The 26,264-nt window shown below is 41.7% G+C and overlaps 2 protein-coding genes across 7 annotated transcripts in view; one reads left to right on the top strand and one right to left on the bottom strand.

The window, feature by feature from the left end:
• Positions 1-26,264, bottom strand: part of LOC121634100 (gastrula zinc finger protein XlCGF57.1-like) — a 540,387-nt gene that overhangs the window by 291,520 nt on the left and 222,603 nt on the right. The gene's annotated exons all lie outside the window — the stretch shown is intronic.
• The window catches only part of mei4 (meiosis-specific, MEI4 homolog (S. cerevisiae)), a 46,717-nt gene that overhangs the window by 7,040 nt on the left and 13,413 nt on the right, over positions 1-26,264 (top strand). For 4 of the 6 annotated variants that reach the window (XM_041976565.1, XM_041976566.1, XM_041976564.1 and 1 more), the window contains 3 exons: positions 2,447-2,689; positions 5,323-5,810; positions 19,971-20,102. In XM_041976565.1, coding sequence (XP_041832499.1) covers positions 2,473-2,689; positions 5,323-5,810; positions 19,971-20,102 — 837 coding nt within the window. In that variant the 5' untranslated portion in view covers positions 2,447-2,472. Of the gene's footprint in view, positions 1-2,446; positions 2,690-5,322; positions 5,811-19,970; positions 20,103-20,333; positions 20,390-26,264 lie in introns of those variants that run through there. The other 2 variants (XM_041976569.1, XM_041976568.1) reach the window with 2 other exon arrangements.

Raw genomic sequence — 26,264 nt, 5'->3', positions numbered from 1 at the left:
CGTATAGCTGGCTGTGACAACTTTAGCTCGCTGCAATTCTAATGAGAGTTATGTATCATGCTAATGCTAAGCGAGTATTTTTTTACTTTACTTTTCTTCATTCCCCCCCTATCGTGTTACCGACCATCTGTTTTAGTTGAATAACGGGGGTCTAAACTGTCAGCTTACAAAACTATTACATAACTTGTTGTAATACAAGCCGATCAAGTAGGTGTGTTACACCAAAATTTGTGACCCATCAGAATCTGTGACCACAGGGGGCGACAGTCTCAGGCGAAGTCTTGAAAACGCTAGTGTTTAAGCCGAGTTGATTAAATGCATTATACAGTAAAGACTGACCCTTTGGCTATGTGAGGATCACATATTATGTTAGAAGACTCCAGACTATAAGAGGGGTGACCTTTTTAATCATGTAACTGTGGAATCTGATGTCCTAAAGCAAACATAAGCTCGCTCACCAATGGATGTCAGAATAATTAGTCTGCTGTTCTATTAATTTATTTGGGTTGAAAATACATTTGTAGTCTGTATTTCTTTGGGTTCATTATGATGCAGATAGGCTACAGTAAAGTCACATTCTGATAGACCTGTAAGATGCAGGGAAATGTACGCTGTGGTCACAGATTCTGATGGGTCACAGATTTTGGTGTAACAAGTGCAACAAAGTAGGCAATCGTGAATAAAAAATGTTTTTAAATGTATTTATTTTTAATATGGTTGTAAATAAATAAATAATGGGACACGCAAAATGGCTATTTTTACTGACTGTGATAATGGACGCCTGCTAGCTTTGGTTAAATCTGAACAGCAGCTGGAAACAGACTTATTCAGATCCTTTCCAAGTAAGTCCACATGGATTTTTTTTTTTATTATTTGTTATTTTTAATTATTTTTATTGTTTAGCCATCACAGCGGTCAGACAGCTATTTTCTGCTTGTCTCCACTGGGATCTTAACACCAGTTCCAGCTCTTCTGCAGCACTTCCAAAGGTCCTGAACGGATCCAGGTCTGGACTCTGGCTGGGCCACTCCATAACGTTGATATTAATTTCTTTCTGATTTAATGATGTCTTCAGCTGTGTGTTGCTGATCATCAGAGACAGACTTAGCTCCTACATATTATATAAGCCATAATTTAATCATTCCTGTTGACACTTGTTTGCTGTCTAGGTTTTTTAATCTGGTTTTAGTTTATTAATATTCACCATTATCTGTAACAAAAGTCTCCAGCTATTCTAAAGATGTTAGTCAGTTTAAGGGTCAGATCATCGGCATCAATGAGAGAAACATCTAAGATGTTTCTCTCATCTAAACTTCTAGAACTGGGTTCAGAACTGTCCGATGCATTATTAAAACCTGGAGGGAGGGCGGGAACCATCGTCTTCCAGGAAGAAATGTGGTCAGAAAAACATCCTGAATGATGGTGATCGGTGATCAATTAAATGTTTGGTGGAATCAGATGGAAGAAAAACAGCAGTAGAACTCAGGACCATGTTTAATAGTGAAAGTTAGAACATTTCCACACGAACGATGTGAAGAAACTCAAGAGACTGAACAGCTGTGGAGCCAGAAGAAAACCACTAACCAGTGAAGCTAACCAGAGAAAAAGGCTTCAGGTTGCTAGGGAGCATAAAGACTGGACTCTGGAGCCATGGAAGAAGGTCATGTGGTCTGATGAGTCCGGACCTACCCTGTTCCAGAGTGATGGGAACATCAGGGTAAGAAGAGAGGAGGATGAAGGGATGCAGCCATCATGTCTACTGCTACTGTACAAGCCTGTAGGGTCAGTCTATGACCTGGGGTTGCTGCAGTTGGTCCGGTCTGGCTTCAGCAACATTATGTGTCCAAAGAGGTCAGTAGATACCTGAATATACTGAATGAGCAGGTTATTCCATCTTCCCTGATGGCACGGTGCCAGCATTCATGGAGCTCAGACTGAAAGAGCGGTTCAGGGAACAGTAGACTTCATTTTTACACATGGATCGTCCACCACAGAGTCCAGACCTGAACCCACTGAGAACCATTGGGATGTGCTGAAGAAGGCTTTGTACAGTCAGACTCTCCACCATCAGTAGAAGATCCTGGTGAATAATTAATATGTGTGTGTCTCAACTCGAATTACATTACAGTCATTTAGCAGACGCTTTTATCCAAAGTGACTTCCAGTGGTCAGGCAGTAGCAGTAGCAGTAAGGGTCTTGCCTATAGGACCTAACTGAAAGGTGTTAATGTTTGAGGGAATCGAACTCTGGTCTCCCGCATGGGAGACGAATGCTCTGCCACCTGAGCTATCCAGCACAGAGGAAACACAAACCTACAAAAATATGATTTTATATTTGATCGTCTTTCTGAACAGAAATGTGTTTTTCATGTAATTTGAGTAACATACCTCCCTGAAACGTTTCTAAAATCCAGTCGTCGTCCTTTTTCATTCTCTCTCTGCTTCAGGGGCGAGCCGAGCTGCGTGGCTCCTCATGAACGCCAAAGTCAGCGTGGCGGTGGTGATAATAAAAAACCGTCCCGCCGGGATGAGCGGCAGAGAGTTCGCCGAGGCTCTGGCCTCCAGGCTCAGGGTGCAGGACAGAGGCTGGAAGGACAAAGCTGAGGCGCTGCAGCAGGAGGTGCTGAGGCTGCAACAGGAGATGCTGATCACCAGGGCGACGACGGACATGAGGATCACGGAGGTGGCAGGTATGACCTTCATACACTGAACATGAGAAGTTCATGGGTTTTATGCTCCTCTGGAGTGAGGAGCTTTGACAGAGCTGATGCGCCGTTCATCTTTTTAAGATTAAAAAGATCAAATTTCCATCTTTTTATTCATTCATTTCCATTTATTTATTGTGTAATGAGTCTAAAATGGTTGAGTTACAGTTTCCCTAAACATATAGTATGTATTAAAAAATTATTATTTAATTAGAGACTTTGTAATTAATTAATTTCGATTAATCACATTGCATAACAATATTTACCCCAAAAAGCAACATTTTTTAGTTTAAATGTATTTTAGTGGACGACTGAATCAAATAATAGACACAGACATTAATATTGTAAACTCAGCTCCAGTAAAGTCTGGAAAAATGCATTTAATTACATTTCAGTTCAAAACAGTAGAAAAAGAAATAGAAAATATACCTGGCCCAAAATGAAGAACCTAAAGTTAAACTTTCATTTTAAGTACTTTAACTAGCAGCTCGTTCTTATCGTGTTAACACGATACGAACGAGTTCTTGCTACTGGCTCTGAACCAGAGGAACGTCATACAGAGGCTGCATCAGGCCTCTTCCTCCATGTCTGCTCCTGCTGCAGCAGTGATGAGAGAGCAGCTTTATTAACATAAAGAGATGTTTTCTGCTTGGAACTTAGGAAAGAACTGACATTTCTCTTTAAAACCAAACAGATGGGCAGAAAGTTGTGATTTTTGGACAGGAAACTGCTCCCAAAACACAATGAGAGACAGTTTTTTTTTGTTTGTTTTTTAACTAAACGCGGTTTTATCCTGGTGGATAGAAGTTTTGAGGAAAGACAGCAAAGGTAAGACATGTTTTCAGACTTTTACAAATGTGCAGCATAAATCGGGTCTTCTTCTGCCTCTGGTTCAGTGAATCTTGGTCATATTAAGATGAAACTTCCAGCTGTGGAATCTGTGAGATGTGAGCTTTCAGTAGAGGAGCCGTTTGTTCGTGTTCATGGGGAAACATCATCTGTGTTTATGTATTTTTCAGACTTTGTGTACCTGGTCTTTTAATTGTTGTTTTAACCATGTTTGTTGGTGATAGAAATGGTTTTACTGAGCTGGTAGCTGAGATTCTGGACTTTCTGTGGATACCACACATGTTTATAGTTACATCTACAGACCTGACGCTACACCCGGAAACGAGATCTTAACCCTTAACTCCCGGTAGCGGAGGCTGCAGGTGCAGAGGTGAAGCTAGACAGTCAAGCTAAGAATGAAAGTTTAGAGAATTTATATCCAGAAATGTGGATAATGAAGCAGTGAAGGTGCATGGATGGAAGTTATTGTGCATATTGTGAATATTTCTCTCTCCTCACCATCTAGAAGCTGTGAGATTCTCATCCTGCTTTCTGTCTGTTCACCTGATGCTGATATTCATCACATATTGTTCCTTCTGTGTTTAGAAGGAAGCAGCTTCACAGCTTTAAATCCATCCTGCTGACTTTTTACATTTTTAGTTAGTAAATCCTGAACATTTCATCCTTCTTTCTCATAAATATGTAATTTTATATATGAAGAAATATTTTATCTGTTGGTGTTTAAAGAGAAAACTGCTGCTAAACCTGTTTATGTGTTTAGTGCAGGGGTCTGCAGCCTTTCCAATCCAAAGAGACATTTTTCCCTCAGACAGCTAAATAAAACTCCTTTAGAGACGCAGATGTTACCAGAGCTTTAGAAAAAAGACAACTTATCATTTTTGATAAATATCTACTGGAGGAAATGTGTTTCATTTTAGAAGAATCACATTTTTATTTCTAATTTTTGGCTTTAAAATAAAGTAAAAAAAAACTTTTGCAACAAGTGGATAGACAGAAATTTAATGCAGTTATTCCATTAAAAAAACTTTCTAAAAACTTGCATTTGTTATTTAAAAACACGAGTTAGTTCTTTAGGATATATATTTAATATACTAAGCAACAGATAACAAAATATTCATTATCAATTATAATTATTATTGGTTCCCAAGATGCAGTAAAATAAAATAAAAATATCTTTTGCTTTCAGAATTGATCAAATTTTATTTTATTATATTATTTTATTTTTTTAGAATATAATAAGCAACATAAAGGGAATTATATCTATACTGAGCTTTCATTTGTTAAGACAGTAAGGTCCATGTTTGCCTTAATTTCTGTCCATTAAAATTAGATTTGTACAAACTCTGAATGATCTTTGAAGAGGCTTTAAACGAGTTAAAGATGTAATCGTTCATTTTCTGAGGAGCAGGTGGAAGAAACAGCCTGTAAACAAAGCAGCCTTTCTGTTTCACGGAAAACATTTTCCTCTAAATCTAAAACCTCACAGCTGAAGGTCGACATGTACATGAGTTAGTTCTTAAAATGATGAGTCTGAACCCCTAAATGTTTGAGTTACTTGTTTTTAGCTACTTGAATGCATCATATCCACCTTTTTAAAAAGTGAGTTTTTTCTTTCTGCTTCTATGAAAAGCATCAGAATTAAAGCCTTGTTGTTTCCGTCTCCATAGCAACAGCCTGGGAGGATGTGAAAGCCGCACGTGCTCGTATACAGGTGGAAAGACGCTCGCTCATCGGCTCTGTGTTGATGTGTTTTGTTTAAATTCTTCCAGAAATAGACAACGCTGATGACGACATGTCGCAGGATCTGTTTGGTCCAGGAAGTTCGGTTTACAGTGCAGAACTTCAGCCAGACGGGGAATCGGAGACCCCTAAAGACCTGCTGACGGCCCCAGAGCTTCCCCCCCGTCTCCTGCCGTCTCCGTTTCCTCACGTCTGCTTCCTGCAGTCGCTGTGCGCCCTGCATCGAGTGGAAGGAAACCGCAGAGGTCTGGAGGCTCTGTGGTTCAGCCCTGACGGGGACATGGTCTCCGTGTTGGTGGACACTGTGTGCCAGCTCCTGGACCCCGTGGTGGCGGCCTGCAGAGACCCCCCAGCGCTTGGACCCCCCGACCTCGTGCTGCAGGCCTGCCAGGTGGCGGCCCGAGCCATGGAGCTCTTCTGCTCCCAGAGGATGCCATCGGTGGAGTTGGTGAGACGAGTGGAGGAGGCGCTGAGGGAGCTGACGCAGATGCTGCTTTACAGCCATCAGCCCGGCCAGGTGAGGAGAGCTGAGGTGTGTTAACATGCATGAAATATTCCCACACACGGTCGCTGTAGCTGCCACACGGGCTGCAAATTGATCCGCACGGCCACAGCAGGAGGATCACAGATCTTATCGGCTCCGGTTCTGACCCGCTGCAGTCGGAAAACAACACCTGGAGTTAACTAGGACGCCCTGTTGGGCCTGCAAGACTCAACACGACCCGTTTATCAACCAGCAACAACTTCCAGACAAAAAGAGTGATTGACTGATTTTTACCGTCTGTAAGACAGCTGACAGCGCACTCTCAGCCCAGAAAATGTAAGATGAAAACCTCAGGTTGCAGCGTGATACCGTCCCTTCTTCTAGGAGGTAGATGCAGGTGTATTTACAGTGAGGAAATAAGTATTTGAACACTCTGCTATTTTGCTAGTACTCCCACTTAGAAATCATGGAGGGGTTTGAAATCTTCATCGTAGGTGCATGTCCACAAACTCTGTGTTTCTCAGTGACAGCCCAGAAACCTGACTGATCTAGAGAAGATCTGTGTGGAGGAGTGGGTCAAAATCCTTCCTGCAGTGTGTGCAAACCTGGTGAAAAACTACAGGAAACGTTTGACCTCTGTAATTGCAAACAAAGGCTACTGTACCAAATATTAACCTTAATTTTCTCAGGTGTTCAAAGACTTATTTGCAGCTGTATCATACAAATAAATTGTTAAAACAATCATACATTGTGATTTCAGGATTTTTTTCAGATTATGTCTCTCACAGTGGACATGCACCTACGATGAAAATTTCAGATCCCTCCATGATTTCTAAGTGGGAGTACTTGCAAAATAGCAGGGTGTTTAAGTACTTATTTTCCTCACTGTACGTCTTAGCCCTCAAGGCAACAAGGTAAACAAAGAAACACTGGGACATTTGCATGCATAGCAAACATGGAGTTATCAGATAATTCATGTAGACGGCATAATCTGATATCCTGTATCAGATAACTGCAATTATTAGTGATGCAAAGTTCGACTCTTTTCACTAACCCAGGTCTTTTACTCTCGAACAGTAAAGTGAACGAATCTTGAACGAGTCATGTTGTTCATTTTTACAGCAGGTGGCGTTGTAAAACAGTCCGCGATTCTCAAACAGGACATACTGAAGGCAACAAAACTACTGGTAATGCCACAAGCAATTCAAACCATGTGAAAACGTAGGGAAGCAAATACACACCACAATAAAGGGATTTGTGTCCTACATCCTCCCTGCCATTGTTTAACAGCGCAACAGTGACTCGGTAGCTATCACGTGACAAATGAACAAGAGACCGAGCCGAGAGCGAACGTACTGCTGAGCTTGATACAGCTTGAGCTGTGAACGAACGAAGGAAGACCCGTTCAGAGACCGAGTTGCCTGTCACGTGACAGAGAGAAGAATTAGAGAGACCAATCCGAGAGCGAACGTACTGCTCGCCAAACAGCCTGAATGATGAACGAGAACGAGACCGTGCAGCCCGACTTGCTGCTCGACACACAGCCTGAGCAGCCTGGCTGTCACGTGACAAAAGAACGAGGACCTGAGGACGGACCTGAACGAGTCCTGAACGAATCATTTCTGTTTCCTGTCCTGACCTACTGACTGAGTTTATGCAGCTGCCTGCCATGTGGTGAGAAGAGGTACCGCATGAAAATGAACGAATCGCTCACTGAGAGGACCCGTTACTCCCGAGTCATATAAACGATTCGTTCATACTGAACGAATCGTTCGTGACCGACACATCACTAGCAATTATACCAATCCTGATGCCTTCATGCATGGATATCTGATTTTTTCATCCATCAGTTTGTCTCAGACTGGTGAACATCTTTCCATCTGAGAGACTCTGCCTCTCTGAAATGCCCCTTTTATACCCAGTCATGTTATTTACGTTCCCTGTTAACCTGATTAGTTGCCAAATCCGCCTCCAGTTGTTTTTAATGACTATTTCAGCCTTTTGTTGCGCCTGTTCCAACCTGCTGTTAACTACGGAAGCCCAAACGGAGCACTGTCAGTGCACAGTTTCATTACCCAGTCCGACTTCCTTCCTCGTTCTGGTTTAGGAAACAAAAATGCGAAAAACAAGTGTTTGTTTCATTTCAAATAAAAAACAAACAACGGAAATGGCGGCGGCAGTGCTGAGTGGAATAGCTGACATGCAACCAACGAAAGAAACAAACCAGAGAAGAGGAAGAGGAACAGGAAGGGAAAAAAGCAGAAGAAGAGTGAAGATGAAGACAACTACTGTTGAAGTTGTGCAAACCTTTGAAGAAAAAACTTTATAGCGACGCATTACTAACATAACTTTACGCCCTGGTTAGAATATAAAGCGGCTTATGTGCTCATCCTCCATCTCACATGGAAAATATTTTTCTGCATGAGCGATGAACAGAAGCTGAGATTTAAAAGGTTAAATCACAATATTGGTCTGAAAAATCGCAAGCTTCCACTTGGTTTTACAAAACCGGCGCAGCATTCAGGAAGATGAATGAATAAAGATTAACTGCAGCTCTTTAACAGAAAATGCTGTTTTGTTCTCAGTTGAGTTTAAGATCAGTTTTTAAATAAATTTATCCTGAAGCGCACAGCTGCTGCTGGGGATTACAATCAACCCAGTCAGCATGTATTTCTGCACAAACACCTATAATCCTGTCTTATAATAAAATATAATAAAAGTTCAGTGAGACTCAGTGAGAAACGAGGGTGGCATACAAACTTGTTTTGGGTAAATTTAATGTATAAATCTAATTATACCGGTCGTCTCCCTTATTTCCATCCAGAGTATCATGAGGGACGTCCTGCGGTGAGAAATAATTGTGCCCAGGACGGCGTTTTTAATCCTCTGGAGGTTTTCAAGGTCTTTAATTTAAAGAGAATGAAGACGGTCTCAGAACACGTCGAAAACTGAGGTTTGTTTATACAAAGCATTAATGGTTTGTCCTCCTTTATTTCTTATGTGGGTTCAGGTCATTTCGTTCCTCGTTAGGTCTAAATCAACTTTCCAAAGCAGCAGGTAAAGGTTTGTCAAGTCATCAGTAATTATGCTTTTCAATTAAAGATAAATTTATTTCAGGACTTCAGTATAAATGAGGACGTGAGCTGAAATGGAAAGAGATGAAGAATGAATGAAAGAGAGGATTTCTATGGAACAGTGAGTGATTGGGGATTGGAAATTGATGATTATTGGAACATACTTGGTTTGATGGGAAAACCCAATTTTAAAAAGTTGTGTCTCTGTGTAAATAAAAACAAAATCCAATCAGGCCATATTTTATTCCCAGTAGAACATATTAGATGATCGAACTGAGATATTTTATCATTTCATGGAAAATATGAGCTGATTGTGAATCTGATGGCAGCAAGACGTCTGTAAAAGATTTGAGCACGAGCAACAACACTAAGACCGTGGGCTCTCACATTAGCTGCTAACACTAAGACCGTGGGCTCTTACATTAGCTGCTAACACTAAGACCATGGGCTCTTACATTAGCTGCTAACACTAAGACCATGGGCTCTTACATTAGCTGCTAACACTAAGACCATGAGCTCTCACATTAGCAGCTAACACTAAGACCGTGGGCTCTTACATTAGCTGCTAACACTAAGACCATGGGCTCTCACATTAGCAGCTAACACTAAGACCATGGGCTCTTACATTAGCTGCTAACACTAAGACCGTGGGCTCTCACATTAGCAGCTAACACTAAGACCATGGGCTCTCACATTAGCTGCTAACACTAAGACCATGGGCTCTCACATTAGCAGCTAACACTAAGACCGTGGGCTCTCACATTAGCAGCTAACACTAGGACCATGGGCTCTCACATTAGCAGCTAACACTAAGACCATGGGCTCTCACATTAGCAGCTAACACTAAGACAGTGGGCTCTCACATTAGCAGCTAACACTAAGACCGTGGGCTCTCACATTAGCAGCTAACACTAAGACCGTGGGCTCTCACATTAGCTGCTAACACTAAGACCATGGGCTCTCACATTAGCAGCTAATGCTGAGATTGTGGGCTCTCACATTAGCAGCTAATGCTAAGACCATGGGCTCTCACATTAGCAGCTAACGCTAAGACCATGGGCTCTCACGTTAGCAGCTAATGCTAAGAATGTGGGCTCTCACTTTAGCAGCTAACGTTAAGACCGTGGTCTCTTACATTAGCAGCATTTTTTTTTCTTTATACCTTTATTTAACCAGGAAGTCCCATTGAGATTCAGAATCTCTTTTACACTACTGTGTGCTCTCACATTAGCTGCTAACGCTCTGACTATGGGCTGCCACATTAGCAGCTAAGGCTAATACCACGAGCCCTTACATTAGCATCGAACATTAAGACCATGGGCTCTCACATTATCAGCTAACACTATGACCGTAGTCTCTCATATTAGTAGCTAACACTATGACTGTGGTCTCTTACATTAGCATCTAACACTAAAACCATCCACTCTCACATTAGTAGCAAGCACTACGATCGTGGGCTCTCACATTATCAGCTAACACTATGACCATAGTCTCTCATGTTAGTAGCTAACGCTAAGACTGTGGTCTCTTACATTAGCAGCGATTGCTAAGACTGAGTGTTCTGCCATTTTCAACAAACACTGGATGTCTTGAAAATAACAGGAAATGACGTCACCACACATGTACATTTCTAAATGAATGATAAAGGACTGGTAAATGTAGACAAGCGTTTTTTCGACTATTCAATTTCAGGAGATTAGATTATCACGGTAATCTGATTACTCCAAGATACCTGATTTTGATGGTCATGTAAACGGGCTCAGAGTCAGTCAAATAATTTTACCCAATTTGCAACCAGAGTAACCAATTTTCATCTGTTTTTTAACTTAAGAAAAAGATGTAATTATTAATCCTAGACATTCTGCTCATGTTGAGTTTATTACTTTCAATCTAAGATCAAAAGACTTTTTAGCTGAATATAAGATTTAAGACCCGCTCAGTTTGAGGATATTCTGGCACCACTTTTCACCCTTTTTCCCACCACCTTGACATGAGTGTCTGACACTAAAATTAATCTTTAATCTTCATTAAAAACTCACCATCAGTCTATCATAAGGCTGCAGGCTAGAACTGGCTGGAGAACATGGAGTTTTCCTCTGAAGTGGCTCAGACGTGGGGTGGTTGTCATTAAACAGATGATATTGGCGAGAAGAGAGTGAAATAATTTAAATTTAATGAAGACTTCCATTAACGGAGCACCAATCTATCCATGAGAAACTAATTCCCTCACAGCAGCAGCCTGGTGTTCCTGGTCTGACAAGAAGTCAGGATAATGCCGAGTGAGTTAAAATCACAGAAGTCTCATTAGCTGCTGATTGGCTTTGAAGGCCAGGATTGTAATTGTCATGAGAACAACTGGAGTTGCACTCAGAGTTTTCAAGGTTCTGGTCCAGAAAGTAGAACATTTATTTTATTTTTAGAGACTTTCAGGGGGTTGATAACACATTTATTTGTTTATGTTTGTATAAGTCTGAGATACGGTTATTTAGCCTGGAAACCAAAACAATTTACATTTTCATCCATCAGACTGTAGAAGTGTCAGACATAGAGGCTCTTCAAGACATACACAAAATAAAAAAGTAGCTTTTAGACATAAACAGCGCAGAGCTGAAGACGAGTTTGTTTTCAGACATAAATAAAACAGTATAGTATAAAAGTATAAATCTTCTCCAACCAGCATGTTTATGTACTGCAGAAGTCAGCAGTTGAGGAACTTCCGAGTGCTGAAGGTTTGGACACACCCTCTTATTCATTTTGGATGAAAAAGTCCAAACGTTAGACTGTGCATCTGCACCGTTAGGGTTTGTCTGTACCACAGTAACAGTGTAGGTCAGGGGTGTCCAGGTCTGGTCCTCGAGGGCCACAATCCTGCAATCATTCAAGTTTCCCTGCTCCAACACACCTGACTTAAATTAATGAGTCATTGTGCAAAACTTCATAGGCTGTTGGATCCATTTAATTTGAGTCAGGTGTGTTGAAGCAGGTAAACATTGAAAACCTGCAGAGCTGTGGCCCTCAAGGACCGACTTTGAACACCCCTGGTGTAGGTGCTATCACCTGGAGACAGATATGCATGATGAAGTAAAAGGGCCTAAAGTAAGACTATTTGGCACTGTTTGGAAGTTGTATCCACCATGAAGCTGACTACTGATCTAATTCCTCCACCTACCTTCCTGACTCATGGATAATCTGTTGTTCTGTAAGCACTTTAGCTAGTTTAGACACTCCCTGCTATCTATATTAGCAAGGAGCTGCTGCCGTTAGCGTCGGAGAAGCTAACAAGTAACATTTCTAAGTTGGTGGCTGACTGGATCAGACACTGCCTTGGCAGGATATTTGCATGATGAAGCTTGAACCATTAAACCAAAGCATGCAGCCAACCAAACTGTCTAAGCTAAAGCTAATTGAATGTTAATTTTCTTGGTTGATGACTTGGATTAAATGCAGCGTAGCTTCCAATCAATCATTGACTAGCTTACCAGAAACGGAGAAGAAAAACATTTGTTGGTTTGCTTTAGCTTTTCTGCTTTAGGTTTTAACAATAAAAAGAAACACACCAAAGTAAAAGAATTAAGTTTATTTATTTATTTATTTTAACCTGTAAGTCCTAGTGAGGTTAGATATGTATTTTACAAGAATTTCTACCAGTTGATCTCTAGTTTATGGTGAGAGGTGTAGACTTCAGCAACACTCAACAGTAGCAGCAAACTACAGTCTGCCACTAAATGGAAAAGGATATTTGCTAACGCACCAGCTGCTAGCTATTAACTTGGAACAGTTAGTAACAGAAGATGTAGCTGACAGTAGTTGTCTGTCCGCTTCAGTATAATGGTTGCCAGTCTCTCCATGCAAATACCCAGCTGAGGCAGTGTCTCTGATTCAGTCACCAACTTAAACATGCTAGTCGTTAGCTTTTCCACTGGTAATGCTAATAAAATCAACTCCTTGCCACTGTCCAGCTGAGGCAGTGTCTGATCCAAACACCAACTTAAGCATGCTAGGCGTTAGCTTTTCCACTGCTAATGCTAATACCAACATGTACTTGCTAATACCCAGCTGAGTAAGTGTCTGATCCAGTCATTTACTTAGTCATGCTAGCTAGACATTAGCGTCTCCATTGCTAATGCCAGCATTATAACGTAATTCCTCTTAAGGCGTTATTCATATAATTTAATTTTATATAATCTACTTTCCACATTTAATACATTTAAACTTGCTGCACTTGCATTTTTTCCATCATATTCCTGTTTAACTTTGGGTGGAGTGAACACAGCTGCGAGTTTTCTGAGTTAGACCACAGAGCTTTATGTCCTCTACCCCACTCAGCATTTTCTTTGTGCCAATGATAACCTTCCTGCAAAGTGGAGATTATTTAAGAATCCTCATTTTTCCTCTCAGATAATGAACTCTTCACATATCTGACGTTTGGAGAGCACTTCATGGATCTGCCAGTCAAACTGATTGTTCAAGACAATTTGGAGATGATGGAGAGGTCAGAGATGAAGGCCAGGGGTAATTATAATCCTGGAAGCAGCTCCTGACACCATCAGACTGCCAGCGGAGGAAAATCATCACTTTGACACCGTTCTAAAACATTCTGACACCAGACTAATCTATTAAACATGCCCTTCAGAAACAGTTTAATAGTGGGATGAGGTTGTCTGGGATACGAAGTGTTCATGAATCACTGAATGCGGTTCCAGGGTGTTTCCCATCACAAAGGGATGAGGATGATCATCATGAGTTAGAATCTAAATTTAAAAATATAAATAAAAACAATGCAGTGATTTCCAAATCTCATCAGGCTATTGTTTTGTTCCCAGTAGAATATAAACAATATATCAGAGGTTGAAACTGAGACATTTTACCTGTACATGTGAATCTGATGGCAGCAACACGTCTGGAAAAAGCAGTTCCATTCTACTGGTGAAAGGTCTGGACTGCAGGCAGGCCAGTTCAGCAGCCGGACTCTTCTCCTGTGAAGCCATGCTGCTGTGATGGATGCAGGATGTGGTTCAGCATCGTCTTGCTGAAATCTGCAAGGTCTTCCCTGAAAGAGACGTTGTCTGGATGGGAGCAGATGTTGCTCTAAAACCTCCATGTACTTTTCAGCATTGATGGAGCTTCACAGATGTGGAAGCTGCCCACGCCATAGGCACTAATGCAGCCCCATCCCATCAGAGATGCAGCTTTTCACCTGTCCACTGATAACAAGCTGGATGCTCCCTCTCCTCTTTAGTCTGCAGGACACGCCGTCCATGCTTTCCACAAACTAGTTCACATCTTCATCCAGGTTTACACTTTGCCTCAGACCATTTTAAATGAGCTTTGGTCCAGAGAAGATGGAAGAAGGTTCTGGATCCTGTTCACATCTGGCTTCTTCTCTGCATGATGGAGCTTTAACCTGCATTAGTGGGTTTCAGGGTGAACTGTGTTCACAGACAGTGGTTTCTGGAAGTTTCCTAAGTTCATGCAGTGGTTTCCAGTAGAGAATCGTGTCTGCTTTTATTGTAGTTTATTTGTCCCCTTCGTACAGAGATTCCTCCTGATTGTCTGTATCGTTTGATATTATACAATGTAAAAACTGAGATCTTCAAAATCTTCATGATTTATTTTGAGGTTCATTGTCCTGAGATTGTTTCACATTTTCTAGACCCAGTTTGTCTCAGATTGGTGAACCTCTGTCCATCTTCCCATCTGAGAGACTCTTCTTCTCTGAAATGCTCCTTTTATACCCAGTCATGTTACTGACCTGTTGCCAGTTAACCTGATTAGAAGCAAAAGGGGCAAGGTTAAATGACAAATTCCTACAGACTTGGTTGGAAAGGTCTGCTCGGATCAGCAGAATGACGTGTTTAAGAACTTGAATTAGAATAAAATTAATTCATTTCTGCTCCTGTCAGTTGGAGGATGATTGCTAACGTGACTTTATATCATTAACCGTAAATAAATAAAACAACTGATGTGCTGAACCCAGAAATCTCTCTAAACTCAGAGCTGTTGGCTCAATAAAAACTGTCCTTAAAGACAAGTTTTCTTTTTCATATCCAATAAAGTCAGTCAAACTGTGGAAGCAGTTTTTTGAGAGAAAGTGTAATTTTTTCCAGGTTGTCCTATCTGGTCGAGTGTGTTGTTAAACGGCTGCAGCTGAGTGAAGTTATAGCGTCAGAAAAAAGCCATGAAGGGGCCATCAGAGCAACTGCTGCACTTCTCTAACTCTTCTTTATGTGACAGACATTTTTCCCACAAAGGAAGAGGAAAGTCAGGGAGCGGTAGATGGTTGGAATCAATCACAGGTCTTGGAAATGAGTTTCTGGAAACAGAAGAGAGAGGTGGCGGTGCTGCTTGTCTTCTTCTGCTTCTCTGATGGCTGTAAAACATCTTCATCTGTATAGAAGTCTGTACTAAAATAATCCATTCTTCTGCAGAATGGTAGATTTCCTCAGTGTGATTGGATGTCAGAAATAACCGAGGGTCAGTGATACGAGGGGCCGTGTAGGACAAAATGCATTTTTAACTCTCACACAACTCAGAAAACTATGCACTATAATCACTTGCACATACACATTTGAATCAGTGATATCAGTACTGTCTGTGAGAGGTTATATATGTGTGTGTGTTTGCTGACAATAGTTTAAATGAGAATTTGTAGTATGTGTGTGTGAGAGGTAATTTTGCCACAGAGGAGGCGGGGCTTACGGTCAGATATTAATGTCTATTAAAACATTTAATGAATGCATGCCCTCTGTCTGCCTGTCTGCCTGTCTGCCTGTCTGTCTGCCTGTCAGTCTGTCTGTCTGCCTGCCTGCCTACCCGCCCGCCCTCAGGTGAGTGAGCCCATCTCTTGGCCTGCTGCTCTTGTTTAGAACTAGTATGAATTCTGTAGAACACATGAGAACATCACAGTCTCTTGCTGCTATAAAAGAAAAGTTCTTTCTGGGCCGAATGTGTTTCTGTGTTTGTTTGTGTCGGTGTGTGAGAGAGGAATGCTGGTGAGATGTGAAACCATGCTAATAACTGAATAGATATTGAGTTCTTACAATTTTAACTCTGACTCTAAGAAGTCGGCGCCTCACCAGCCATGAACCTCATCGTCAGTGCTGCCGGGTTGTGAAGCTAAAATGGGAATAAAAAGCTTGTACAGCAGGCCATTTCTCCTAAATACCGACCAGCTCGTCAGCAATAAAAGGGCAGAATGAGAGTCCTCTGGAAGTGTCGGGAAAAGTGCTCAGAGTCTGAGTGTATTCCATCTTTAGAAATAATGACTGGAGTAGCTGCAATTTACCCTGCGGAGATCCCACCTTCAGATCCGCTTATGTCCATGAGAAGAGCTCATTTTTCAGCCTCACGTCCTCAGACACACCTGGAGGAGTCGTTATGCTCTTGGAGGAAAGAGATTGGACGAAAACGAAGAGCCTCAGCAATGTAATTTCAGATCCACAATCCCAAGTGGCGCCAGTCAAATGTCACCCCCCCACCCCACTGCGTTCAGCTGCAGACATATTTCATATAATAACCTTTCAGAGAGGGGGACAGAGTGGTTTCACACCCGCCTCATCTTAAGCATGTCATCCTTTTGTCTACTGGAAGAACTTTTATTGCCCTCTTGAATATTGGATCTAACATGGTTCATGTGTTCCATCCCCAAATCGAAGGGTCCCGATGCGCCTTTTATTGCTCTATTTATTCCACAGAATGCTGCCTTTCACTCCCATAGCCACAGCTGTTGGGGTGAAAAGTTATTTAAATATGAAGCTGTGTTTCGTCCTTATTAGTTTCTCCCACAGAGCGTAGAAGAACTTGGAAAATATGGTTGTTTAGTCCTGACACGTCATCTGCAGTCACAGTAAAAGAAAAAAGCTGCCACCCACTCGGAGACGCCATCGTATGATGGTGACTGTTGTTTCAACCCCACAGAAGCCTGAGTGGCAGATATTTACAGCGTCCCGTCACCTTTAATGGAAAAATAAACATTTTCTTTCAAGTTTTACCCTTTACTGTCACTTTTTGTCCTTTTATGCAAAAACTAAAACATAAATAAGACGGGACACATAAGAGTTCAGCTTCTCCTTAACACAAATATCTAAGCAGCCAATCACATGCCAGCATTTAGTCATATAGACATGGTGAGGACGACTTACTGAAGATCAAACTGTGCATCACAATGAGGAAGAAAGGGGATTAACGATGGTTTAAAAAGGGTCATAAAGGGATGGCCATGGTCAGCAACAATACTCAGACGGGCGTGGTGGTTAAACCAGGCCCACCAGGCAGGTTAACCCCCCCCCCACCACCACCACCACCATTACACCAACAGCAGCCTGAAGCGTTTATCCAAGGCAGGATGGATCTCCACTAACTTTCTGCACTGGTCAGCCTAACCACCAGCAAAGATCAGAGGTGCACCCAAATTCTCCCAGCACTGCAGATTCTAATACATTTTAATGATATTTCATATTAATGCCGTTTTCCCCCAATGAGACCCACTGCCCTCCTAGAATTTCAGGTTCATTTATTTTTATCTGATACAGCCCACATCAGAAGCCGGTTCCCTTCCCTCCAGAGGTTTATACTTCATCCTTTTATTAAAATACACAGCAGGAAGCTGAACAAGTCGAGTCTACGTCACTGGAGGAATTTCTGAGTTGTGTTTTGGGTTAAAATGGATCCAATATTCTTTGTGGGTTTTATTAACTAACTTTTTAATAATTAACTTAAGAAGATTTAGAGCCACTCCACTGAAGAAAACATCAAGAAAAACATCAGGACATCAAACAAGTGAAAAAATTCTGTCCTGAGGGGAATTTTTATCAGCATATTTCGGTCATTTGTGGAGAATTAGTTTGTGATGAAGTTTGGAAATGTGGCATGAATCTAAAGCAGAGTGTAGTTTGTAATGTACTTTCCAAGGCTGTGAACCTGGGCGAACACTGTCAGCTCAAGCACTCGCGCTGAGTCTGACGGCGGCTGATCTGGTTTCCTGGCAACATTTCTCAGCCAGTCCACTCTCAGTGTTTCTGTCCACCTCGTAGCCTCTGCTAAGCTTCTAGAGAAGATCTGATCAGTTCAGGTGGCGTCAGACAGACGGGGAGCCGCAGAGGTCAAAATTCATCCAGCTCTCATCCAGGTTGTCTTCTTTATTTGGCTCAGAAACCATAAAAACATTGGTGGAGATTATAGATAGCTATCAAGCTTGCACACGTGTGAGCATATGCAGTATATGAGTTGTGGTGGCCTAAATACACACACATAAATTCTTCATCAGATCATAGCTTGTGCCCCAGTCAAATAACATGTAGCATCGTCTCTGCAGCATACGCACTGTTAGCTTTCCTATAACAATATTCTCCTGTTACTCCTGGATGAAAGCTGAAGAAGAGAGGAGGAGGAGGAGGAGGAGGAAGGCCTGTCTGGGTAGAAAGCTTAATAACAACCTGTTTCCTTTACTTGTTTCATTATGTCCTGATACCACCTGGAGGTAATTACCAGCAGAGGCATCACAAGGCAAATTGAATGTGTTCTTCTTTAATTTTCTTTCATCTGCGGCCGCCTTGGCTCGACAACCTCTCACCGTGTTCATGGTTGTATGAGGTAACCACAGACCACCAACAACAATACCTGTATTTTCTCTTCCATGGCTGCTGTACTGCTGCTTGCAGGCATAATAACACAAATCAGTTTAAAGCTGTTAAACTATAGAAGTGAGTGAATTAGTATCAGGTTTCTGTGAACTGTAGAAATCTAGCAGGAATAATTTGTTCTACTGAGCTTCACTAAAACCATTAAAACCACATCAGTGAGTTACGCCGCCGCACCAGAGGACTTCTGACTTCATTGTAGTCCTGTTTAATTACTTTTCACACAGAGTAATAAAAAACAGAATAATAATTCTTTTAATGGATTTAAAGTTTATTAGTCAGAGTTTGTCATTGGTTGCAGGGTTGTAGACTTGCATGTCATGTGACAGTCTTCTATTTAAGTTAGTGAAACATTTAGTTTTAGTTTTTCTGTGATAGATTTAGCTTGTTTTCTTTCCCTTGCCTGTTTAGATCCGTGATAACAATCTCCGACAAGTTTGAGATTTAGCTTCAAGGTGAGATTAAAACTCTGGCTCCCCCAAAGCGCCATCACTTCTACCATCACCAGTATTTCAGGAGCGGTGGTGTGTAGCTCTGTGGGGTAAATGTGATGGATCTTTTACCCTTTAGCTGATCTACAGAAGTTTTCCAGGCATTTCTATCCCGTCCAGGAGGTTTACAATCCAGCCACTAAATGTAGTTTTATTCAGAGACTCTATCTGGTAAATCCACAATGATCCATGATAACAGCATTATTTATCACATTTCATCATAAAAACATCACCATCACTACTATGTTGCTAAGAGACCTCTATTTAGACCTGGACATGATGATGAAGCCACTTCCTGTCAGACTTTCCACCAATCAGAGAGCTTAGATTGACGGTAACGTCCAATCAGGAGCAGCCAAAGATCAACCAGTGAGCAGAAAGTTCTATGTGTGTGTGAAAAGAAGAAAAATAATGCTCCTCTATGGCTGGAATAAAGCCAAGAAGACGTTTCTGATGCACGGTGGCGCCACAAAGCAGCTGAGCTGGAGTTGGTTTAGTGAGGATAGCAGGTAAATAGTAGCAGGAATAACTGGAAATGAGGAAAAAGTGGAAACATGGAAATAGTTTCTGTTGTGTGTTTGTTTCAATAACAATATTTTTTCTCCTGAAAGCCAAGACTTGAGAGAACGATGAGATGAGAAAAGGCTTGGTCACTGTTGATCTGTGTGTTGGTGGATGGTGGACCTGTTGCTTGGTGACCAGCAGAAATCAGGGATGTTGGATCAGATCTGAGGTCTGGGAGTGAACAGATGTGGTGGCAGGTAGAAGCTCACTGCATACTGCGGCCTTTCCTCCACAGTAAACAACTGGGAGGATGATGATGTTACTGGTAGAGTAACCCAGCTTGTTAAAGCTGAAACTCCACCCGGGCTCATATGGGATTAATCTTGTGGAGAACCTGTCGAGGTGATGTGATGGCTGGATTAGCCGATGATTTACAGCTTTAATTCTGTTATGAAGAAAAGTTTCAGGGACTTTTCTGACTCTCAGTTCCAGGCTGCTGAGAAGCTGATGGAGTGTCTGATGGCGCTGGGGAGCAGCAGCGTATCAAAGTCCTTTCTGATCCGTCACATCCTCTCGGAGATCAACGCTCTGGCTGATCAGCTCTGGCAGGCCTCCCAGGTAAACACTACTTCCACCACTTTTCTCTGCATCTCCATCAATCCCTTCCTCTTCTATCTTTGTTTCTAACTCATCTGGCTCAGCTACAGCTGATCCCTTTGTTTTTTTTTTGTCCGTTTCTGGCCTCATTTAATCTTTTGTATGTTATGATATGTGCTCGGTGAGAGTTTGACTCTACTGACTTGTTGCTCCGGTCACTCCTGAACAAACATAATCAATCCATCCGGCCAGGTGTTCGGACGTCTCTGGAAGCTTCAGCTGCAGCCTGACTCCTAGGCCAGGAAGCAACCGAGCATCACATTTCTTTCAAATGGAAATGTATAAAAGAGCAAAAGGAAACAGATGATTTCCCCTTCATACCTCCTGCTGAGCCTCTCTCCATCTCCGCAGGGTCGGTCATGCTCATTTGTGGTTGTATTTCCCGTCTACTTCAAGAAGGACTCTTGAGTCAAAGCACAGCAAAAAGAGAATTAATCAACTCTGCATTTCAGAGAGGCGATTCAAGAAGAAACACAGCTGGAAACAGCTGTTCTCTGCAGATAAACTCAAAAGTTTAATATCTCAGAGCAGCCGTGTTTATTTTTTAAGATATGAGTTGGAATCAGGGTCATTTTCAGTCCGTCCTCATTAGTGGGTACAAGTCTACGCCCGTCTTCACCTTTCAGATCTGTTACTGCACATTTAAAGCGTTCAGCTATTTTTTATACAAATGTTTAAACCAAATTTTATATTACTGAAAATAACAAAGACAAACTTGTCAGTTTTTTCTTCTACATTCCCCCGACTCTCTGGTCTGGTTTTTCTAATTCGCCCCCTAGTGGTTTCCTCTGGTAAGCAGCGTAGCACACGAGCAAGTATGTGAAAGATTATGTTCAAAACACCGTGAACCACGGCTTGACCACTGTCCACTGTTAATGTTAATGCATAAAATAAACAAATAATGCATTTTTTACACTAATGAACCTCTTTCCATTAATGAAGCGGTTCTCAAACATTTTCTACCATGCCATTACTTATATCTAGTGGTAAAGATAGCACAGCTGTGACTGTACGGTGGCCGTCAGCGGCCAAAATTCTTCCAGACATAAAGATGTTTTCGTGTGAGTGGATCCAGTGCCCTCAGGTGTAGCAATGACTTCACTACAGGTAACTACTGTCGTCTTCTATGGTCCTTTTAAGGCATTTCTTAACCCAAACAGTGCTCTAGCTCCTATCAAACAAACCATTACTGCAGTTTTAAAGCTTGTTTGTCCATTCAGAGACACCGTAGTAAAATGGTGGCATAAATATGGCAGCTAATGTATGTGGACCCACGGTAAGTAGTTAGAAATGCTTCATTCTACAGGGATAAAAACATTATTATTATTATAGTAAAATGATTAGATACCAATAGAAACAGATTCTAAAAAACTAGCCCATCTGCTTCAAGGTTGGACGTGTTGTGTGATCAGAGGTGCTGTTCTGCAGACCTTGGTTGGAACCAGTGATTATTGGCTTCCTGTTGCCTTTCTGTCATCTCCAACCAGTCTGTCCATTCTCCTCTGACCTCTGACATCAACCAGACATCCTGGTCCAGACAACTGCTGCTCGCTGGATGTTTTCTCTTCTTCAGACCATTCTCTGGAAACCCAGCAGATGGTTGTGTGTGAAAATCCAGTAAATACTCAGACCATCAGCCATGCCACGTTCAAAGTCGGTCAGTTCTTTGTATCATTATGATAAAACTCTTGATCCAGTAGTCAAATAAACTGTCAGCCTGTCTGTCATCAGCAGACCGGCTTCCAGCGATGTTTTCCAGCTGGTGGTTCATTGAGCAGCTTGTTCAGTCTGTCCTGGGACTCTGCTGACTCAGGTCTGAAGGACAGCCGCTGATGTCTGAAGGGCTGTGCGTCCTGTTCACACATCATCAGGCTTTATCTCCTCACTTTTCAGGGCCCTGAAATCTGGATGTTTAAGAGTAAAGATGTATTTAAACAAGCTAAAAACCCAGTAAAATCCTTATGGATTTTTAGCTTTTTATTTCTCGACTGGAAATCAAAAGGAGCTGAGTCGATCGTGTCGGAGTTTGCAGCGATCATGTGGTTAAATGTCTGGAAATCACTTTGCCTCAGATGGTCAGGGTCTTTCTCTGCTAGCTGATGATTTGTTGGGGCTAAGTTAAAGCTTGAAGGATGATAAAAACTGTAGTTTTAGCTTCATCAACTGGCATGCTATTTACTGGATGCACTGTTTTTTTACATGTAGACCAGGGTTTTCCTGTCCTGGTCCTCGAGGGACACGGTCCTGCAGGCTTTAGATGTTTCACATTCACATTAATGAATCTTACAGGTCGAACATGTCTGAGCAACTTTACTGAGGAACTTTACAACAAGCTGGTTAGGAGATGCATTTAATTTCAGCCAGGAGCAGGAGAACATCTAAAACCTGCAGGACGGTGTCCCTCGAGGACCAGAAATGTGCACATTCACTCAAACTTAGCCAAAGAGCTTTTATGCTTAAACTACTGCAGGTGAGTGTGAGTGAGTTTCAGAGGGTGTTTTCAGGTTTCTGGTCGAGTGCAGGAAGACCTCTGATGCTGAGGAAGGAAAGCAGGCAGCAGTACTTCTAAACGCAGACACTGAAGGTCGCAGGTTGTCGTGTAGTGAAGTCATGATAGTGCGACGTGAGCAGTGTGGCTGAGGTCAGCAAACATCCTCAGAGAGACGCTGCTACCGCTGTCCTTGGATCAGCACAGCATACAGATGAGCTGAGCCATCTGCATTGTTGTGTCAGAGGCTGCCGACATCCACCAAGCAGCGCAATGAAAGCCAGTAATGACATTGAGCCTCTAGGAAGTGTAAACGCTGTCCGAGCATCATCACTATGCAGCCAGTTCTGCTGTCCTGGTGTTGCATGCTGACTGTAGGTGGCCTCTGCGTTGCTTTTATTCTCTGGAGAGAAACTTTGGATGGAAACAGAAAACAGTCTTTAGTTCAACAAGGAGAAATGTCTTATTATTATTTACATCATAATTAGGTGTGAACCTGGAAGTGGATCAAATGTGCTGAATTCATTATTCATCTGTCTCATAATTACTGAACTAAATGTTGGAGCGATGCCTTGTTTTCACCAGGAAGTCTGTATAAAGTCCAGTTTCTGTTTTTTAAGCATTTCCAAATGTCCAAACTAGATCCAATTCAGGATCAAATATCAGACTTTATTCCCACAGATCCATCATGGCCCCGTTTACACATTATACTCATCATGCAGGTTTAATCCTTTCAAAGCAGGTGGATGCAGAATCAGTTCATGAAGTATTTCCATTAGAAGTCGTTTATATAATTATATATGATTTAGTTCTTACTGATGTCTGAGGCTGATGGGTAATGAGATGCCTCTGCTCATGTAGCATGTCACTAATTTGGATATATTTTTGTCTGGAAACATTAAAAAGCAAGACGTACTTGAAATGTGTCCACAGCCAAGAAGGATTTCAGGTTTTCAAGGTTTCCAGAGTAAAAAGGAGTTTAGCTAAGAAAGGAAGAGAAAATAGTGCAGCAGACTATGACTGAAGCGAACTCTTTTACTTGAGATAACGAGATAATTTGTCCCGTTATAACCAGAAAACGGTGATTAAAACCAAATGCAAATGTCCGCTCTCAGCGTCCGTCCCCTTAGTACCAACGTGGCCTGGTTTAACCAGCACAGCCTACCTGAGTATTGTTGCTGACCATGTCCATCCCTTTATGACCACAGTGGAGCATCTTCTGATGCTACTTCCAGCAGGATAATGCACCATGTCACAAAGCTCAGATCATCTCCACCTGCTTTCTAGAACATGACGATGAGTTCACTGGACTCCAACGGCCTCCACAGCCACCAGATCTCAGTCCAGTAGAGCAGCTTTGGGATGTGGTGGAACGGGAGATTCTCATCATGGATGCAGCCGACAAACCTGCAGCAACTGTGTGATGCTGTCATGTTAATATGGAGAAAACCTCTGAGGAAGGTTTCCACCACCTGCTTCATCTATCACACCAGGATTAAAAAGGTCCGACCCGGTACTAGCAGGTGGTCCTGGTGAAGAGGACTGTGGGTGTAGATTACAGTATTGTAGTACTTCATTTACATGTAGAAATATTTCACCTGTCTGATTGAAATCAATCCGGTCAGATTCCCTCTGACATGTTGGATCCAGTGTGTTTACATGATGGACAGATTTAATATGATCCTTTGACTCGTGCTGTGCAGACTAGATCGAAAGAAGGTTTTCTTTTTTTAATTTGACCATTTTCACCGTCAAAATGCTCAATAATCATGAACTCTTTCAATTTCTAACAAAAACATCCCGTTCTGTGTTGCTGCCGCCATTTTAGAACTAAAACCATGATGTCATGTGACAGAAACAACATCCACCACAGCAGCATCGTGAAAAGGTTTGACCCGCCTCCCCGGATCGGACCAGCTGCCATGTTTACGTGATGCGTTTTACTCCGGGTCAGATTAAAGTCCATGTAAACGCAGCTGGTGTTGAATGTCATCTTCACCTCTTCACACCTGTTGTCACATTTTACAACAAACCATTTCTGGCCTTTGATTTTATTTCTTTTCTTATCTAATTAATTCGATGTGTTTACTTTTATTCACCCTTATTTATGTATTTATCTTATATTATTCATCTAATGGTCATCTTTATTAAATATTATATTATTTAGTATTTATCTGTCTTTTTCTTTTTGTTATATTGTCCTGTTTTTATATAATTAAAATAAATCAAGTGCAGTTTGATCCGGTCGCTGGACGTCTTCGGACGACGTTCAGTGATGCTGCAGCCACAGATTCTTTGACTTGTGTTGTGGCTTCACAGAAACAGCTTTTAAATGCAAATGAAACACTTAAAGCCAACTCGAGACCTTTTACCAGCTTAACAAGCCGAGGAATCAAAGATTAGCTGCCGTCTGTCCATGAGACAGCATCTAAAAAGAGGCTTTTACATATTTTAGAGGCATAATTCATAAAGCTCTCCTCATTTCTAAATGTCAAAACTATGAATTAAAGCTGATAGTTTACACTTTAAGACCAGATTCATTAAACACCAGTGAAAAATGTTGGATTTAATCCAAACTTAACTGTTTGTTGGCTGATTAAAGTCAAAGCTTTACTGGTTTCTGGGAGGTAGAAATGTCTCTTGAGAACAGTGAAAAACCAACATGTCAAGTCCACGAATAGAAGAATTCATTTCATCTGAGCCGTTACTGATGGCTATCGAGCACCGGGTGACCCAGCTCTAGAAAAATATAGTAAAAGGAGTACTTTAGAGTCTGAAATCTGCCCTCTCCTGATATAAGAAGATGAAATGTGATGCACAGAGGAGTCCAGGAGAGCCCGGTGAGGGCTGCTGAGCCACAAAGACTAAATTGAGCTGGCCTTTAGAGGCAGAAGCTGTGATGCTCATTTCCTCTGGCTTCGCCATCATGTCTGAACCCTGCAAGTCTGAGAAGTCCATCAGCTCCCTAAACCAAATGTACAGCTATATCCCCGGGCCACAGTTTTTATCACTGCAGACGCTGACTGGCTACGAAACTCATTAGGACTTTATAATGAGAGTCCAGGAGGTTCCAAGTGAAGAATTTATAGTCTTCAGAAATACATCAAATATTTTCTGAAATGTAAAAAGGAAAGATGAAATCCTTGCACATATTTATCTAGGCTGCACATGCTAACTGGGCTCTTTAGTGTTTACTGTTATTTTTATTTAAAAACTTTGCTGTTTATATTCTATTGTATTTAGCTTGTATTCTATTTATATTTAGCCTATATTTCTATTTTTTTTCATGTCTTATTTTATTTCACTTATTGCCCTCCTTCTTATGGCTCAAACCGGGACCTCAGTTCTAATTTTGTACCATAAACATGTAAATGTGAGCTGGTATGACAATAAAGTTTCTTGAATCCTTGAATCCTCATGCATTAATCAAATCAAACAAATTCCTTCCTTCAAAAAAATTAAAAACACAGAAGTTGCATCTGCAGGTGATAGAGATCAGTTCACCAGGTCCACCTTCTACTACCGGGTCGTCATCTTCATCAGGTCCACCTTCTAGTACCGGGTCGTCCTCTTCATCAGGTCCGCCTTCTAGTACCGGGTCGTCCCTTTTTCACCAGGTCCAACTTCTGGTACCG

Source organism: Melanotaenia boesemani, chromosome 22, assembly GCF_017639745.1.
Source record: "Melanotaenia boesemani isolate fMelBoe1 chromosome 22, fMelBoe1.pri, whole genome shotgun sequence".
Lineage (NCBI taxonomy): Eukaryota > Metazoa > Chordata > Actinopteri > Atheriniformes > Melanotaeniidae > Melanotaenia > Melanotaenia boesemani.
This window is presented reverse-complemented; position numbering and strand designations above follow the sequence as displayed.